General features: G+C 49.5%; 1 protein-coding gene and 1 long non-coding RNA gene across 2 annotated transcripts; one reads left to right on the top strand and one right to left on the bottom strand.

The window, feature by feature from the left end:
- Positions 1-260: 260 nt before the first annotated feature.
- On the bottom strand, positions 261-8,095 carry NCR2 (natural cytotoxicity triggering receptor 2). Its single transcript, XM_044240200.1, has 5 exons — positions 8,008-8,095; positions 7,520-7,861; positions 1,464-1,593; positions 1,258-1,368; positions 261-630 (listed from the first exon to the last, which is right to left on the bottom strand). The coding sequence occupies exons 1-5, from the start codon at positions 8,093-8,095 to the stop codon at positions 261-263; spliced, it is 1,041 nt and encodes a 346-aa protein (XP_044096135.1).
- An 8,296-nt stretch (positions 8,096-16,391) lies between these two features.
- LOC122899493 lies at positions 16,392-17,973 on the top strand. Its single transcript, XR_006383124.1, has 3 exons — positions 16,392-16,465; positions 17,178-17,217; positions 17,915-17,973. It is a non-coding gene; the product is annotated as an uncharacterized LOC122899493 (long non-coding RNA).
- Positions 17,974-19,421: the final 1,448 nt, after the last annotated feature.

Below are 19,421 nucleotides of genomic sequence, written 5' to 3'. Positions count from 1 at the left end.
AGTGCTCTGGAGGGAGCAAAGAGGGAGGAAGAGGATGGAGAGGCAGCAACAACAGAGAGAAGCAGAACAGAGCAGCTGGGCAGAGTGTGGCTGAGCAAATGGAGATGGGGAGAGAAATGTTGGGGGTGATCTGGGATCTTGGCTGAGCTGGAGGGCTACAGATAGGAAAGGAAGGGGGAGGGGAAGAAGGGGAAGGGAGGAGGAGGATGGAGCCGGGGGATGAGAAGGAAGACTAGGGCAGGAGACAGTGGGGAGAGGAGTCAGAGTCGCCCACAGTGCCGGCTCGGGTTTGGGGGACAGCTGCTGCACTGGCCTTCAGCTCCCATACCCGGATGGTGCTGGCCCAGAAGCCAGTTGCGTGTGAGCAACTGGTGGGCCTGGATCTTGGGACGAGGCGAGGCTGGGAAATCCTCAGCACTGGACTGAGGGGTGTAGCCAAGGGTCTTGGAGCAAGTTCTGGGGGACTTCTGCTTTTTCTTTGCAGTGAACAAAAGGTTCAGAGTCCAGGGAGGAGCTCCCTGGGGAACTGGGGAAGACTGGTCATCCTTGGATCCCGAAGCCTGGGCTCTGGGCGGAGCTGGATGCATCAGAGACTTCCCTCTATGTTGCACGTGTGGACTCCTTAAGGCTCTGAGACGGGGAGGGGGGGGTGTTTGGGGAGAAATATAGGAAGTGACTCAAATCCACTCTTTGACCCAGTCACCCTGTCCCCCAGGAACAGGCAAGCCTGACCCCAGGAACTCTTGGTCTTGCTTTCTTTCCCCCAGTGCCCCCCTACCTTCACCCTCCTGCCTTCCCCTCTCCACAGGGCATGACTCTCCCTCCTGCACACAGCCTTTCTCCCTCACCACTTGGGAAGGGCCTGGGCCCTGGGAGGGTGCCCTGGCCTGGTGGCTGTGGGTAGGCCTTCCTGGAAGGACAGGGTGTGGGAGGTTGAATACAGATCAGTGGTCCAGGAGGAGAGATGAATCAGAGCAGGAGAGGAGCAGGGGAAAGGAGGAGAAGGAGAAAAGAGGCAAGGGAGGAACAGACTGAGAGGTGTGGACAAGGCACCCGAGTTTGAGAAGGACATAGGGGAGGGCCGCTAGTGAGCACACGCGATAGATGGAGCCCAGGAGGGACTCGTCTGGACAGCCCTGTTGGGTACAGTTTTTCCTGCTTCTGTGTTCACTGGCTGATTCCCTGTCTGACCATGGGTCCAGGACAGAAGCCGTTCTGGGCTCCATTTTCCCCCCAAGCCCAACCAAACCTACTCACCGGACAGTCAGGACTGTTAGCGCCAGACCCTTGGCCACAAGCAGCACACAGAGCATGGGGACCAGAGCGCTGGGGGCTGCAGGGTGAGAGCGGAGGGTGGAGTTTTGTTGCCTGGAGGACAGGGGACAAAAAGGGGAGAGGAGGGGCTTGGGGTGGCGGGCCCCTGAGCCAGGGCCTTTGGGGTGAGGATCCCACCCTGAACTCACGGTGAAAGGGTGGTGACGGCAGAGATGGCCCTGGGGGCCTGCTTGGCTCTTCCAGTTGGGGGCACAGAGCTCTGGGTCGGTGATGAGACCAGCTCAGCAGAAGCCCGGATGGCCTGTGTGGAGGCAGGAGCTGTCCGAGAGAGAGAAAGACCCCTCGTTAGCTGGTGGGACAGCACATCTGTTCTGGACTGCAGGAAAGCCGGTCAACCCTGATAAACAAGTCGTGGGGGTGGGCCCAGGCTGTGAAGTCCTCTGGCTCGAGACTAGACAGAGCTGTGGCTCAGGCTCTACACAGGGCCTGTGGTGGTATTCCTGGGTCTGGAAAGAGCACTAGAAGAGGAGTCAGGAGGCCTGGAATTCCCTCTAAGCATTTCTACATGGCTGGAAGGGCACTCTCTAGCTTTCAGCCTCCCCAGGTGTGGAAACAGTCACTGTCTTTAAGTGGCTCTCAACTCTGGCATCTGTACTCTTGCTCATACTTCTGGGACTGTTAGGGGATGGGGTCCCTCATGGGGAATTTTAAGGTTGCTTTCCCACCCCTGTCCTTCCCAGTTTGGCAGCAGAACCCTAAGCCCCTCCGCAGGCCTCACTGCCTCAATGACCAGGTAAATACCTTTTATGGGGACCCCTCTTAATTCTGAAACTTTGTGAGCTATCTGTCCCCACTTACCTTGCCTTTCCAGAAAGACCCCAGACCTACCCGTGCTAAGAGCTCTTGATGGAGGCTGGTGGAAGGTCACCTCTGGAAAGGTGATGGGGGACTATTAAAGAGACAAGAGGACAATGACTATTGGGGGTGGCTGAGGCCCTGAAGAGAAACAGGTGGTGTCCACCCCAATGCTGTGACAGGAAATGGAGACTGTCATGTTCCCAGCTAGGTCTGCACACCCACCCAGGGCCTATGAGGGGAGCAAGTCTCCCCCAAGCTGAGGAAAAGAGAGACGCAGGGGCTGAGGGGACAGGGAGGAGAGGGTGCCTGGTGTTGGGACACCCCATGACAGGAGAGAGTCCCAGGCCAATGGACAAGTGGACATGATGGTGAGGCTGCCTGGAGGGATGACCTGGAGCAACCCCTATGCCCAACCAGAGGAGGTCCTCAGGACCCTCAGGCAAAAGTCTAGTCCTGAGCTACAGTGTGTGGTCTATGGGCTGGTGCTGGTCCACAGATTATTTATAACCTGTCCGTACAAGGTGAATACAGAAATTGGGAGTCAGGATCTTGAATTTTGACATCAATTTGATATTGCCCCAAGGTCCATGCATGTGACTGGCACATAGGTCTGGTGGAACAGGGTATGGACCAGTTTGGTCATTGTCACCCAATCATGGAAGTCTCCATGGGGGCAAGCTACAGAGCAGGACCATGATACTTGAACAGTAGTTGGTTGACTCTAACCCCCAATTGTGTAAACACCTGAAAAAATTATTTTTGTTGTTTGTTATTTTTATAATCATTGAAAATTTCAATCTATCCTTGATAAAAAAATTTAGAGTTTATCGTGATTCGCTAAGGTGGAGGAGTGATTAGCTCATTCAGGGACTCACAAACAGCAAAACAGAAGTCCCTGAGCTTTTTTTTTTTTTAAAGATTTTATTTATTTGTTTGACAGAAAGAGATCACAAGTAGGCAGAGAGGCAGGCAGAGAGAGAAAGAAGGAAGCAATCTCCCTGTCTAGCAGAGAGCCCGATGCGGGGCTCGATCCCAGGACTCTGACATCATGACCTGAGCTGAAGGCAGAGGCTTACCCTCTGAGCCACCCAGGCACCCTGTTCTTGAGCTTTTTGTCAAGAAAAGCCATTTCTTCTCTGAATGTCGCAGTAATAACAAACCAAATGATGATTGTGGAATTAATTCCAAAGATGCTTCCCCATCCGCAGTTATTCCAAAGGGTTTGCACTGGTTTTATTTGAAAAGGTTATCCGTCACCGGGGTAGGCAGAACAATGTCTGTGTCCTCATACCGGGAACCTGTCAATGTCACCCTCCGTGGCCAAATGGACTTTAAAGATGCCATTAAGGTCAAAGATCTTGGGGGGGGGTGCCTGGGTGGCTCAGTCGTTAAGCCTCTGCCTTCGGTTCAGGTCATGATCCCAGAGTCCTGGGATGGAGCCCTACATCGGGCTCCCTGCTCAGTGGGAAGCCCACTTTTCCCTCTCCCACTCCCCCTGCTTGTGTTCCCTCTCTCGCTGTCTCTTTCTGTCAAATAAATGAATAAAATAAAAATTTAAAAAAATACAGGAAAATTAAAAAAAAAAGATCTTGGGGGTGGACAGAGATTCTGGGTGGACCCCATCTAATGATAGTATTTAATAACAAGGATTGAGGGCACTTGGGTGGCTCAGTTGGTTTAAGCCTCTGCCTTCATCTTGGGTCGTGATCCCAGGGCCCTGGAATTGAACCCCGAGTCTAGCTCCCTGCTCGGTGGGAATCCTAATTTTCTCTCTTCCTCTTCTGTTCCCCCTGCTTATGCTCTCTCTCTCTCTGTGTCAAATAAATGGATGAAATTTAAAAACAAAACAAAACAAAAAACCAGAGTGTTTCCCAGTTGTAGTCAAAGAGAAATGCAGCTGGGAAAGGGCCTCTGGCTTTGAGGACGGAGGAAGGGGGCCACGGGCCAAAGAATGTGGCAGTCTTTAGAAGCTGCAAAAGCTGAAAAGTACCTAGTCTGCAAGAAAACAGGACTTCGGTCCTATCGCTACAAGGAATTCTGCCCAAGACCTGAATGAGCAAGAAGTGGATTCTATCCAAGTAGCCTTCAGGAAGGAGTACAGCCTCTGATGCCTTGATTTTAGCTCAGTGAGACCCCTTCCAGACTTCTGATCTGTAGAACTGTAAAATCACAAGTTTGTGCGGTTTTAAGCCACTGCCTTTGTGGAGATTTGTGCTGACAGCCATGGGAAGCGATAACACTCGCCTTTGGCACAAGTTTTGTAGCTTTAATGAATGGTGAAGTACCAAACCCAGTGAGTTAGCTGTTGAGATGTGCTGGCTGATGAACAACTACATCATGAAAACAAGTGACATTTACACGGAAAACATAAAACCACAAATTCAAAATAAATTTTTTTTTTAAAAAGAGGATTGAATTATAAATTTCGTAAAGGTTTTCTTTTCACTGTACATGGAATTTTGAACAGGATGAGAGGAAGTCATTCCTCTGTCTCGTTTTGCTTCATTGTCAGAAACACAACTATCGCTGAACTGAATAGAGCCATGAAGGGTTGTATTATTGACCAGGGGTCTGGGGCTCCAGGTTCACACAGGAGTATGTTCTGGTGGCTGTAGCTGCTTGGGCGGGAGGACATTCTGGAATGGTTGTTCAGATTAAGAAGGCGTGCTATGAGAAAGTACTGGCTGACCCACACTGTGAGCTTCCCAAAGTGGTAAAACTTGTGAATTACATAAAGATGAATGCGTTAAACTACTGGGTATTTACCCTAAAGATACAAACCTAGTGATCCAAAGGGTCATGTGCACCCGAATGTTTATAGCAGCAATGTCTACTATAGCCAAACTATGGAAAGAACCTAGATGTCCATCAACAGATGAATGGATAAAGAAGATGTGGTAACACACACACACACACACACACACACACACACGGAGGAATACTATGCAGCCATCAAAAGAAATGAAATCTTGCCATTTGCAACAACATGGATGGAACTGGAGGGTATTATGCTGAGCGAAATAAATCAATCAGAGAAAGACAATTATCATATAATCTCCCCGATATGAGGAATTTGAGAGGCAGGGCGGGAGGTTTGGGGGATCGGGAAGGTAAAAATGAAACAAGTAGGGATTGGGAGGAGACAAACCGTAACAGACTCTTAATTTCACAAAACAAACTGAGGGTTGCTGGGACTTGGGGGGGGTAGAGATGGGGTGACTGGGTGGTGGACATTGGGGAGGGCATGTGCTATGGTGAGTGCTGTAAAGTGTGTAAGCCTGACGAGTCACAGACCTGTATCCCTGGGGCTAATAATACATTATAAGTTAATAAATATAATTGAATAAAGATGAGTGCATTGAATTTGAAATCATTCTCTCTATTCTGTGATAATGTGCAAACCCTGCACGGTTGGTACTGTGTGCCAGGTTAACAGAGATCACCTCGAGGGAGAGTTTTGTTGAAAATGTATGATCTATGGAAAGGACTCCTAAAGTTTTGGCAAGATCGAAACTGAGTTATGATTAACTTTTTAAAGATGTGAATCATGCAATCAGCCTTGGTTATATTACGGCTTTGAGGCTATTCCACTCAAGGGAAGAAAGCAACATATTGTTCAATGGCAAACAAAATCTCAGGGCAAAAACAGGAGTTAGAGAAGTTCAGAAGTTTCTATGAGTTGTTACAGCCTGTTCTTAATTTGGTAACAATTATCATCAAAACAGGTGATGATCTTGAATTCGGATATCTGCAAAGGTACTCATGGAAAAACCTTAATAGTGTGATAGAATGTTTTGAATTTTATTTTCTGCCAAAAGGAGATATGTGGTAGGAAATTCCTAGATCCAGAATACATTTTTTCATCAAAAGATGTTTTCAATATAAACATAACTTTATAAGATAGATTTTGGAACCAGCTACTGACGAAGGATTGAGGATACATTTTGAAAATAGAATATCACTAGCTCCCTTTTGCAAGAATTAAAAATAAAAATATTGAGCTTGTTTCATGGATTCTTCTCCATGAAACAAGATGGGATAGGGAGGGAGACAAACCATAAGTGACTCTTAATCTCACGAAACAAACTGTGGGTTGCTGGGGGGAGGGGTGTTGGGAGAAGGGGGGTAGGGTTATGGACATTGGGGAGGGTATGTGCTTTTGGGTAAATTGGAAGGGGAGATGAACCATGAGAGACTATGGACTCTGAAAAACAATCTGAGGGGTTTGAAGTGGCGGGGGGATGGGAGGTTGGGGTACCAGGTGGTGGGTATTATAGAAGGCACGGCTTGCATGGAGCACTGGGTGTGGTGAAAAAATAATGAATACTGTTTTTCTGAAAATAAATAAATTGGAAAAAAAATAATAAAGAAGAAAAAAATATTGAGCTTGTGGAAATTGATTTGAAATTCCTTCCTGAATTTCTGTCAACATAACTCTGTGAGACCGGTTTTCTATTAAGTGTTACTAAAGCATTAAAACAATTTTGAATATATTTTCTCTGAAGAGTTATGGTGTTTTAGTGTAATTCAGATTAAGGAAGTTAAGAAGCAGGAATGTTTCTTTGTCACATTAAAGTCCTTCAGTGTGGCTATACAGGTTGTTTGTCCAAAGTGTGGATGGCATTTAATATAGGAAATTGCTATTTCACTTCTAAGTTCTTGCTCAGTTACGACTGAGGCGTAACAACATTAAGGCTAGAATGTTGAACACCTACACCCACCACCTACATGCACACTTGCAGCGAACAACGTGGGCCTTTTTTATAACTGAACTTTTAGGCTTGTGGCTTCTACGGTCTCTGTTGGAACTATTCAACTTTGCTCCTATAGCATGAAAATGGCCTTAGATCAGAGATAAGCAAACAGGCATGACTGTGCTCCCAACAAACCTTTATTTCTGGACACTGAAATTTGAATTTCCTTTAATTGTCATGTGTCATAGAATCTTATCTTTTTTTACTTGTTTCCCAGCCATCTAAAAACCATCCTTGGCTTTCAGACCAGTATGCTGACTGCTGATCTGGGCCAGGAGGAATGGACAACCCAACATGCTACCCACATGGTTGGGGGTTGGTTTGTGGCCAGTGACCAGACATTTACTGAGCACCTACTATGTGACAGATTCAGGCACCTTCTCTAAAAATGCCGGGCAGTCTTGGTCTCCCTGGTGGTCAGATCATAGGAGCTCAGGCTGGTCAGCATGCTCAAATGATCTGTTTGAGCATATTTTAGGAGACTTGTAAATCATCAAGGTGGGCAGCGAATGAAGTGGGAGTGTGCGTGCACCAGTTCCCAGCAGCCTTCCCAGAAGAATTTGATGGGGGGGGGTACTAGGAAACCAGGAGGCCCCAGAAGGGAGCGAGGGGATCCCCAGGAAGGGGCTTACCTGGTGACACTGCCAGATAGAATCTTATGGACTTAGAGACAGAGTTGCTGGAAGCGTGGTAGATTCTACACCAGTAGTGTCCTGAGTCTTCCTCCTTCAGACCAGTCATGGTGACGATGAAGAGGCCGGTGCTAGGGTTGTCCCAGATTGAGAATCGAGAGGACTGAACCAGCCTGCCGGGACCAGAGCTGGTGACGAGCCTGGTGCACTTGAACGCTGACAGCTCCTTACACCAGCCCTTCCTCTCGTAGGGCCAGCCTTTGGGGGGGTACTGGCATGTCACAGAAAGCGTCTGCCCTGCCACTCGGTGAAGATGCTGAGCCTCTGGTAGTGCCCATGAGCCTGGAGAGCAGGCTGCAGGTCAGGGCCACACCAGCACCAGCTCCATAAGCTGTCCCATGGCCCAGAGCACTTGCTCCGTGTCCCGCTGTCCCAGATGTCCCTATAGCACCCTCCTCTCCTCCCCGCGCTTTTCCCTTCCTCCTCACCTGCGATCAGCAGTGGCAGCAACAGTGGCAGGAGCAAGGCTTTCCAGGGCCTCCCGCCCTTTCCCTGTGGGCTGGCAGGAGAAGACATGGGGGCCCCAGGGAAGAGGAAACCGGCAGCTGGTCTGACTCTGCTCAGTTCTTCCAGCGCTTCTGAGATAGACAAAATGAGAAAGGCCAAGGCCAGGCTGGGAAGTGGGAGAGCTGGGAAGGACTGACTGCAGGCAGAGGGAAGCCGGGACCTCCAGGGGCAGTTGCAAATCCGGACGTGGAGGCAATAGCCCTGCTTGGTGCATGGCTCCCGGGTCTCTGTAGTGGCTGCTCCTCTACTCCGTGCCCCGCTACCCCTTCCCCATCAGGGCTGCCTTGGGCGGAGGAGCTGGAATGGCCAAGAGGAAGCTGTGGTCAAGTAACGGGCTTCCCACCTGCCTCTCTCTGTTCACTGCCTCTTCTTTGCAGGACCCTGGCTTTGCCCTCCTTTCCAGGGCAAGCCACACTGAGGGTAGGTGACAATCTCAGGGGAACTCAGAGGTCTGAGCAAGAACCCTAAACCCCACGGGTCCTGAGAGTGGTCAGAAACCTCATGCGCAGTCCTGCCTGGTGAGTCAGTGACGTGTTTCCACCCTGGGAGGTTTTAATGGGTGCTGGAGGGGAGAGGAGAGTAGGTGGAGTTTCAGTGCCAGTAAGCATGCAGGGAGGGTCCCTGGCAAAGGAGGGCAGAGTGAGACTGGAAGCAAAGAGAGCCCGGTTGGTGGCAGGGACAGGTCAAGGGGAGGAGGTTGGAGCACCGGAGCCTGGACCACCAATCATATCTAAATCCTCAACTCCTGCCCTCGGTGGGCACTAGAGCGCTGGTTGTGTAATTGCTACACAGAAGCAGGACTCCGCACCTTCCTTTAGTGAATGTTGGCACTTTAAAAAATGATGCACATTACAAAGAGGTTTTCTATAAAACAACAGAAGGTCGCCCTGAACTAACATGTAAGTCCTTCCGTGGCCACCCGGGGCTCTGCTGGTCTGCAGCTGCTGCTTGGAGCCCCCCAAGAGCGCATGACTGAAGAGGGTATTGGCTGCAAGTCCCCTGTTGCCACCCCCACCACCCCTCCCGAGCCCCTGACTCCTGCTCCCCACTCTGTCTGGGTGCAGAGCCCTGCTCCTTGGAGTGGAAGTGAGCAGAGACTGAAGATAAGGGCAAAAGGACAGACAAGAAGAGGAGGGACACAGGAGGGCCATGGGTTCTCTTGCCTAGAGACCCCTGGGGAGAAGCAGGATGGACCTGTGGAGTCAGAAGGGAAGCTCGGGCCGATGCCCGCTACGCAGCTGCATGAGTCGTTTACCCAATGTGTTTGTGTGTGCTCTCTCTCCTAATGCCACGGCGGGGTTTGGGAGGGAGCTGTTTTTCTTCTGTTTTGTTTTGTTTTTCCTCCCACACAGGGGAACTGAGGCCCAGATCTGTCCATGACCTGCTCAAAGTCATGTGGTGATGTGAAGATATAACCAGACCAGCTTCCTGACTTCTGATGGGGCCTTTCTGCTGAAGCCTGGCCCACGATCAGGGCAGGAAACCCAACCACACGTGCTTGCAGAGGTGAACTCCCGGTAGTTTGTTTCCTGGCCTTGGGCTGGGCTCTGTGTTTCCTCTCCGAACCTAACTACAGACAAAATGCTGAGGTGCGGGGCACCCTTCTGAGGGGGAGGGCTCTGGCCCCGACTGGTGTAGCTGCATATCCCTTGTGTGAGGGTGTGCAGCAACTGCTTCCCACAGCGATATCCCCTTTGTCTGGTTGCTGCTGACCACTGAGAAAGGACGCCTCCTCCCTGCAGCCCGCCAAGACCACCCTTTGTCCACATTCCACTCTCTCTACGTCCCTCCAGCTTGGGGTTGGCTGAGTTGTTCTCTGCTGAGTCAGCATGGGTCCATGGTGCCCAGGGGACAGGAAGTTTTTGAGCAAACCCTTATACCTTTAAAAGTCTGAGTTTCCTCTTTTCTTAAATAGATAATGATGGCTCACGAATATGATTATTCTGGGAATAACTGAGTCAACACTTCCAAACATTTATAGAAGAGCCGGTTACACGGTGACTCTTCAATGAAATTGTCATCAAGAACCAACATATGTGCTTGACTTTTAATTATATATGTAGACATGGAAATAGGAGTGCAGCAAACTTCTAAAAGTAAATACAAATAAATGTTTTGTCCTTCAGAGCAGAACTTTCTAATCATGGTCTTGGTGCCAGGGATTCTATAGGGAAAAATGATCGGTCATTCTGTATACAGATTAATACTTGGACATGATAAAAAGATATGACAAACAATATTTAAAAGCACATCACAGCTGTGAATTAAGGTTTCCTTTCTATTTGGCAGATAAAAGATTATTCGATTTCATATAAAAAGATAAGTCATATAAAAAAGACAGAAAATGAGTATTTCAACAGGAAAAAGAGAGTGAAGTTATGAGTAGGTACTTTTCTGCAGAAGAAATACAGATGAATAATGTTCAGGAAAACATATCCAAACTGGGTTATTTAACAGAAATGGAGACAGGAAGTCTAACATCAAGGTGTTGTTAGGGCCACACTCCCTCCAGAGGTTCTAGGGAGGGATCTTTCCTTGTTTCTTTCAGCTGCTGCTGGCCGTGGCCCCATCTCTGCCTCTGCAATCACGTTGCATGCTCTGTACAAGAGTCCATCTAATTGTCTCAGCCTCTCTCTCCTATAAGGAGGCAGGTGACTGCACTCAGGACCCACAAGAGAATCTAGGATAAAGACCGTCTCTCAAGACCCTTAATTTAATCACACATTTTGCCATATAGAAGAACAATACTCACAGGTTCTGGGGACTAAGAAGTAACTATCTTTGGGGGTCATCTCTTCTGCCTTCTAGAAATGAAATTCTCTCCCTCCCTCTTTTTTTTTTTTTTTTAGAGTGAGTTAGAATTAGGTCAAGATTTAAAATCATCAGCTGACAACTAACCATGGACAATACTTGTATGGGTGTTAGAAAACCCACCTACAAATCAGCCTAGGTGCTGATTTAAACAGATGACGTTCAGCAAATCTGAGCTGTTACAAAGAAACAAAAAGATGAAATGCTTCCTGGCAGGTTATAACAAGATTAAGTTTAGATTCTTGTAAAAGCTTGATCCAAAAGAAAAAAAAAGCCAAAATTGGTGTATATAGCAAAAGTGTATATAGCAAATTAAAGACAGGAGCATATTGAAAGAATAATATATCATGACCAAAATTGGTGCATATAGCAAAAGTGTATATAGCAAATTAAAGACAGAAGCATATAGAAAGAATAATATATCATGACTAAATCACTTGTACTATGTGACTACAAATGTGTTTGGCTGTCAAAGTTAGGTCAATGCTGGGTTCTATTTCAGAAAGTCAAAGGAGAAAATTACATGAAGATATTGATCAGTTGCAGAAAGGCATTGGTAAAATTCAACATCCATCCTAGACAAATCTTGTACTATTCTATAAATAGGAAATTGCTTTCCTAATAAATAAACGGTTTAGTGAATTAATCAGCTAACATCGCACTAGTGAGGAGTCATGTTAAAGGCTGAGATCAAGAAAAAAACGCTCAATGTCTGAAGGGTTGTTGAACATGTTTCTGGAAGTACCAGCGAATGCAATTACATGGGAGAATAAAACTGGACACATAAACTTAAAATAATAGACCAAATTACCATGATTTGCTGGTTGCATAGTTGTCCACTTGAAAAACTCAAGGATATTAGCTGAAACCCCATACAATAAAAGGAGAGTCGTCAAAGATAGAACAGAGCCAGGCAGCAGTTAAAATGGCGAAAAGAGATTTTATTGAGGAACTACTGCAGTTGGGAAAGAGAGACGTCAGTATGGAACTGGGCTCAATTTGGAGTACAGCACAGGCCAGTGGGGATATACAGCCTGGAAGCAGGCAGGGGTCAGGAGATAGAAAATTAGTGAGAGGAAACATCACAAGTGAGGGGGAAGTGTTCTGGTTAAACCGACTCCACAATAGGATTCTTCGCTTAAGGACAGGCTGGGTTGACCAGACATCCCCGGCTGGAGCGTAGGATGAGGAACTCCATGGGATATTGATATCCATGTCTTCACCTACAAGGTGAGCTGCACCTCCTGTCCCTGGGCCCTGGAGGACCCAGAATTCGTGCTCAGCTCTAGAAGGAGCACAGAGCTGTGGAGAGCAGGGTTCTCTCTAAAACTGGTTTTTATGAGGAAGTGCACTGATGGGCTTACGAGAAGGTTCAGGAGCCTGACCAAGGTTTGGTCAAGCAAGGACTCCTTTCTCAGAGTTTGTTCATTCATTCACACTACGTTTAACAAATATTTAGTAAGAGCCTACCGTTCCAGACACAGGGAATAGATCGCGACAGTATGCGGTCATGCGGCTTACATTCAGAGAAGGGTTTTTGGCAGCTTGAGGGGGAAAAGAAGGAAGACAGGAGGGGGAAGCTTGACCTTGTAGGAAGCTAAACACAGCAGAACGATGGCCGCTCAGTCTGCCACCACCAGAGTAGTCTTAATGGTTTCACTGATGGGGGAGACTTGCATGCTTGTTAGCATCAAAGTAAGGGCAAGTTCGTGTCTTTAAATGATGGCTCAGAGTGCCCCCTGACATGTGTTTAAACCATTATCATGGTCAAGATGGGGAAAAAATAGAAAAATTCTGTAATTGAGGGAAAAAAACCCTCAAAGTACTTGTATTTTCCTCTGTTGTAGAATATTGTAAAACTTCGATAAACATGACCTTTGAATCAATGGTACTAGATTTTCGTGTCCATTCCAAATTTGTGTCAGACTGGGAAGTTATAAAAAAACTTTCAGATACATGGTTTCCTTTGTCACCAAACCCTCCAGGCCTTTTCCATTTTCTGGAATCCTCACCTCTTCCTTCCACCTAGAAGACAAGAATCCACCAGACTCCCCCCACCCCGCCCCACCCTGCAGGGTGGGCTGCGTGCCTTGTACCTGGCCCCTGGAGGAGACAGAATTAAAGCCAAGCTTCTGAAAGCATGGAGGAGTGATCAGCCTGATCCTCTCTCTCTCTCTCTCTCTCTCTCTGTGTGTGTGTGTGTGTGTGTGTGTGTTTGGGACCAGAAGTGGTCAGAGGGGACTGGGAAAGAAACAGCTTGGATCCACTCAACTCAGAGATACCTGGCTCTGAGTATTCTCCTGGGCTGCTGGAAACCTCTGCAGGGGACCCAGACCAGAGAGCCCCAGGTAGGAAAACCCAGGGAAAAAGCAACTAAGAGAAGGCCATTAGAAGTTTACCAGAACTATTGACCTCATGGGATCAATGGGAGAAAAGGTATAATATTCCTATTCTACAGTCAGAGAAACTGAGTCCCCTCTGTCCCTGAAGCCATGCTGAGAGCAAGGAGGAGGCAGGTAGAGCTGCCCTTCTTTACCTTTCCTGGGACTACTGTGGTCTGAGCTTCTCCCAGTTTTCTTCTCCCAAATCCTGGGTTTGGAGGAAGAAGGCAGGTCTAGATGGTTAACAGAATGGGATTCCAGAGGTAACAGGGGACACTCAGGGCTATTTTCTTTATGAGGACCACCGATGGTGCCATTCTCTGACAGTGAACCCTAGTCCCACACTTCCTGGCCATCTCCCAGAGCCTGGTTCCCACAGAGTCTGTGACTCAGGCTCCTCCTAGGAGAGCCGAATCTCTGAAGAGGGAACCCTTCTCAACATTGGGGACCAGAGACATTTGGGGGTCCTGTCTCTGCAGTTTCCATCCCCGGGGTTGCCACTGAGCTCTGACAGGTCTGAAGGCCTAGATGATGTGCATTGTCTGCACCTCTGGGGAGTCCAAGACCCCTGGCTCTGCTTGAAGCTGTTCACCCCACAGACTTTGGTGGGGACCCCACAGTGCAGAGAAATGGCGACTCCACTCGCTAAGTGCTCTGCTTAGGGAGTCTGTCTGCTGCAAAGGGAGGATCTCCTTGTCACATAGCAAATAGCAGGTTAGAAAGACTGAGGACCACAAGGAGGGCAGTGTAGAAAGGAAGAAGGTGACCTTGGGAAAGGGAAGACTCCAGGAGAAAGTCTCACCTGGTAATGGCGCTCTCCGGCCAGCAGGGGGCAGGGCAGCCTGTCCGTCCCCGAAGCATTCCTCTACCGACTGCAGGGTCGCCCCCGACAGGTCCCCAAGCCCAGTCCTACGACAACAGCCCACCTCCTGCTGCGCTCCCCATCCATTCTGAGGGCGGCACCGCCTACAGAAGGAGCTCTGCGATGCCACCAATTCACCAGGGAAGCTTAAACGAATCCCTCACTCCTTGTGCCCCAGTTTCCTTATAGTGAATGGGGGTAGTGACCACTGCTTCACAAGGATTTTGAGGAAATTAAATTAAACTAGTGGTTCCCAGACTCATTTGCACACTCAGATCACATGGGGAGCGTCACCAACACGGACACCCCACCACACCACACTGCACTGGGATCTGTGGTCTGCGAGGTGGCTCAGCCCCACACATTTTTTCCCACAAGTTTGAGATGATTCTAAGGTGCAGACGAGTTTGGGACACCCAGAATTAGATACTCTTGTGATCAGGCTTTGTAAACTTGAAGTCGCAAATCAGTTTTTGCTTTTTTTCCTAAAGTTCCTTTGCCGCTACTCTGTTTTCGTAAAATTGAAATTCTATCCCCTCTCTTCTCATACTTCCGGTGTAGCTTCTCAAAACAGAAAACACAGATTACCCTCAAAATCTGGACCCAAACTACTCAAACATTCCCTTCTAATACCTGAACGAAGTTTGTCCAAGGCGCTCGGAGTGAAAACTTCCTGTGCTAAGGGAGACAGGCAGAGGGCCATGAGTCCAGCGCAGAGTCAGGGGTCCGAGGCTCTAGGAGCCCCACTGTTGCCCCTAGTGGGATCACCATCAAAGGGGGACAGCTCAGGTGCTTACAGGGCTCAACTTAGATTAAAATCCTTAGTAGCTCTTAGCTCATTGGTTCATGTTTATTCGTACGACCCTAGTCAATGTTCAGGACAGAGCAGAAGGGGAAATGGACTTTGTCTCCAATATCGGGTGGAGTCCTTACGATCCTTATACAAACCTACTCACGAAAGAGACCACCACACATGAAATACTGTGGGATTTGGCATTCGGGTGTTGAGTACTGAGCCATACTTGGAGCTAATGATCGGGGTGTGTGAGGGGGTGCAGTGAGAGTTGGGGAGCTTGCCTTGGGGTTGGACCGTCTGGGGGTGTTTTACTTTGTTCCTATTTGTTGCAATGGGGTCCAGGCTCATAGTGTACATCTCGGAGGGCTATAAGAGTCTATGAGTAAGTGTGCCTGTGTCATTCCAACCACGTACCCTCCAGGCCAGGGGCTCTTGGCTCTCCCTGGGGACCACTTATGTACTTAAGAGCAGCTTGGGTCTCAAAGGGTCCCTACCTGCCTTGGGCCAGTTCTCTCCTGGCTTTTGGAGGCGGGTAGAAAAAGCCAGACCTCTGAAAGGATGAAGTGAAAGGAACCGAGATCGAAAGAAGTAGAGTGGTCCCTTATTTCCACCTAGCTTTCCCCTGTAAGTGCTGGGTGGGGTGTGGGGTGGGTGGGGGAACCAAGAAGAAACCACAGGACCTGGACCATCCTGCTGAGCCAAGCTGACGCTGGAGATGTCCCCAGCGGCTGCAGGTTCCCCCAGGGGGCCCCACCTTCCCACTGCCCACAGAACCCGCCCTGCAGACCGCATTCTTACTCAATCAAGACCTCTCCTTTCTCAATCTTGCCCTCCGTGTGCTGGGGCATCTGGGCAGAGTCGGGCCCAGCTCCTGGGTCTCTCTGTCTTGTAGCTGCCCCATACCCCTCACTCCAGGCACCCTGGCACGGGGACATGACAGTATGACCTGGGAAGCCCTCCACCTGCCGCTGGTCCTGCTGCTGTTGGCCTCAGGTAAGGGGCCCTCAGGAGGAGGGTGGCTTCAGGGGGACAGGGCAAGGGAGCGAGGGAGGTCGGAGGTGAGAGAACAGGGCACAGTGTGTTAACGGGAGGGTGGGACAGGGAGGGCTGAAGTGCTGTCTGGGGTCATGCATTGAGGGTGGCCGTGTCCCTTCCTCAGCCTGACCCGAGGACTTGTTTTCTAGGCTCCTGGGCAGAATTCCAGGAGGGTGAGCTGGTGTGGGCGGTGCAGCAGCAGGTGGTCTCTGTGAAATGCCCATCCAAGCCCCTGGAAGGCAAGTATGAGAATAAAACCTGGTGTAAGGAAATCAGCCCAGGTCGTTGTTCGAAGCTGGTCACCAGTACCAGACCCCAGGTGATGGCTCAAAACCCTCCACATTTTATCTGGGACAACCCTTCTGCGGGCTTCTTCATTGTCATCGTGACCGAAATCACAAAGAAGAGTTCAGGAAACTACTGGTGTGGAATAGACAGAAGTCCCGAGGGGAATATCCATATTCTCAGGAACATCAGCCTGGTGGTGACTTCAAGTGAGCTCCTTGCGGAGGGAAGGGGCCTTCCTGGGGTGTCTGGGATAGTGTAACCACTCACTCCTTCCCCATCTCCCTCGCTCAATCCTCCCAATTCCCTGCTCGCTCCCACACTGACTGTCAGCAGCCTGGTCCCCAGTTCCCACATTCGGGCCATCACCTCCATCCTTGGGTGTCCGGTCCCCTAATTTGGGGCCCACTGGCTATAGATCCCCAGTCCACACGATGGCTCAGACCCAACCTCACCCACCTATCTCTAGAATTGGCCACTCCATGGAGGTACAGGGTGTCTGTGTGGGACCCTGTGGCCTAGGTCACCTCAGACTGCACATGCTGGTTGTTCAGGACCTGGGTCTGGGCAAGATCAGAAGGGTCTCGAGAGTCTGATGGTGAAGGGGCCAGGCCTTTGGGACAAGTGGTCTCTGCCCTCTCCACAGGAGTAGTCCTGACTCTCCCTGCCCTTGGGGGTTTGGGGACCCAGTATGAGGCTTCTCTCTTAGCCCAGACCTCCCCCAGCCCCTGCTTCTCTCTTTCTACCAGCTGTGAGAAGTTCTGTGTCCTTGGACCCCAGTCAGCCCTGGCCTGGGGGCTCTGAGGGCTGGCTCTGGCCACTCCCCCTCTTCCTCTCAGGCTTTGGGGGCTGACTTCTTCTCTGGGGACTCTAGGCAGCTACTGTCTTCTCTGTTGTCATCAATCACACTTGCTTTTCTAGTGACAACCAGGTCAACCTTCATCAGTGACTCTGATTACTGGTAGGTCTGGGATCTCAACCAAAGGGAGGGGGTTGGGAAGCTGATGACTTGTGTGGACTCTGATTCAGGGGATTGGGGTAGACAGGGGTCTGAAAGGGGCCCCAAGGTCTCAGCTCAGAGTTGGGCTAGAGTGGCAAGGGTGAAGGAGTGGCTCTACACTTCCCCCGTAATGGAGCAGAAATAGCTGCGTATCAGGAATGCAAGAACTTCTATTAGTGCTGAGTGAGTCACAGGCAAGAGAAATGAGGCCTGTCCGGGGTCACTTACCCACTTAAGGGCAGTGGCAGGACCAGGATCCTGGTCTTTTGTCTCCAGGTCCAGGGCTCCTGTGGGACTCAGACATTCTCCAGGGGCACCTCTGGATAGTCCCCACCCAGTTGACCTATTCCAGATCTGGGGGCTCGCTCCCTCTGCTTTTCTCCTGCTCCCTATCCATTGGAGCTGTGGCACAGCCTGATAGACTGATAGTGTCACCCAGAGAAAGGACAACTCTGATCATTTTCTTTTTTCCTGGCCAACTGCTCCCTCCACCCGAGGTTCCTGGATTCTCATGATTTTGTTCCACGTGGTTCCCATGGCTGACCCCAGTGAGTTCAGGGTGGGGCTGGCCCATAAACAGGCTCCAACCCCATGCTGAGTTCAGGGGCTGCTCTCTGCAGCCTGGATGCCCCCCTCCTTCTTCCCTCTTCTCCCACAGTCTGTCAAGCGGCACATTCATGATGCTGTTCTGTGCATTCCTCGTGACCAAGATCCTGGCTTTGACAGCCCTTCTCCTCTTTCTGGCCTACAGAACCCAGGTGAGTGTGGCCTGGGCTGGCTTGGGGGCCAGTGGAGCAGAGAGGCACCACAGGACAGAAGTAGCCAGGAGTCACACAGGTAGCATTGTAGCAATTGTAACTTAGACCAACTTAACTGTTCTTTTACCTTGCCTGTCTCTGCACACGACTTTGGCTGTTATAAGACACCATTTTCTTTGACATTCAAACTCATGTCTTGGGTCATGTCCACCCACAGCAGCTGGGTTGTCCAGTTTTGAGGCCGGTCTCAGGCGTCCTCCCTATCTGACCCTCAGGTGTGCACACAGAGGTAACAGACACCGGGAACACATGCATAGGTATTCATTCCGTCCATCAGAGACCAGACCTACCCACCCTGAAGTCCTTTCTAAGGGTCTCCCCAACACTTGAGCCCTTAGCTCACACTCTATAGAGCTCCCACCCCAGGACTTTGTGTCATTCTGTCCTGAACAGGAAAGCATGGGCGGGGAGAAGAAGATGAGGACCTGTGGAGAAGGAGGGACTTCAGGAGTGGAAAGGGGATGGTGCCGGAAGCGGGGGCAGATTAAAGAGGTGTGCTTCTGAATCCCCTTTCCCACTTCTCAGGTCTCTGCCAGTACAACCGGAGTAGTAGCAATGGCTGCCCCCAGCCCCTCGAAGACCTGAGAGTCCGCAGGCACTTCCTGCTGAGTCTGGAGTCTCTTCACTTTCTCCTGCTCCATCAGGACCACTGAGTTCTGGAGCCTCCGAGGAAAGGCCATTCCTGTGCCTTTGCAAGACACCTCCTAACACCTGAATCTATCATCTACCCTATGGAGGTGCCTCCCGTCCAAGAGCTGAGGACCCCCTTGTTGCCTTCTCCAATGCCATGTCCACAAAGCAGGGACCCACCACCTGGGAAACTCTTCCTGTGCATCCAGGACACTCCTCTCCTTCCCAGTGGACTAAATCCAACTGGTAGGCAACCTCCCCCCAACCTGTGCCCCTCCCTCCCCTCCAGGGTTTCCCGTTTCTCTGTCATTCACAGATCCCCTGGTCTTCTGGTCTCAGTGCCCATTGCAGTCAGTTTTGGTTCTTCTTCCTCCCGATAAGGGAAATATCCTTTGTTCATACCATACACAAATGTAATATTTGATATTTCCAAAAATGACACAAATTTTAAAAATATATGACCATGAAGGAACAATATTTCCATCCTATATGACAGATAAAAGCGTTAACAGCTTTAGGACTTAAACATCTTTTTCTTTTAAATAAATAAAAATCAGGCAGACATTTTCATTTTAAAGAGGGCTAAGGATAGGAACAGTTAACTCTTATAGAATAAAGAACAAATAATATGTATGAACATGTATCCAAAATGGCTGATAATCAGAGAGATGAGAAATGAAGTGAGACCCCACGCTTTGCCCATCAGTTCAAAGAAGA

Source organism: Neovison vison, chromosome 1 (genome assembly GCF_020171115.1).
Source record: "Neovison vison isolate M4711 chromosome 1, ASM_NN_V1, whole genome shotgun sequence".
Taxonomy (NCBI): Eukaryota; Metazoa; Chordata; class Mammalia; order Carnivora; family Mustelidae; genus Neogale; species Neogale vison.
Note: the sequence above shows the minus strand (reverse complement) of the source record. Positions and strands in the feature narration are given on the sequence as shown.

Coding starts and splice junctions, on each gene's coding strand:
- NCR2 (XM_044240200.1), bottom strand. CDS start 8,095: ATGTCTTCTCCTGCCAGCCCACAGGGAAAGGGCGGGAGGCCCTGGAAA. Junction 1,369..1,463: donor GCCGTCACCACCCTTTCACC/GTGAGTTCAGGG, acceptor CCTGTCCTCCAG/GCAACAAAACTCCACCCTCC. Junction 631..1,257: donor CTAACAGTCCTGACTGTCCG/GTGAGTAGGTTT, acceptor TCCCCGTCTCAG/AGCCTTAAGGAGTCCACACG.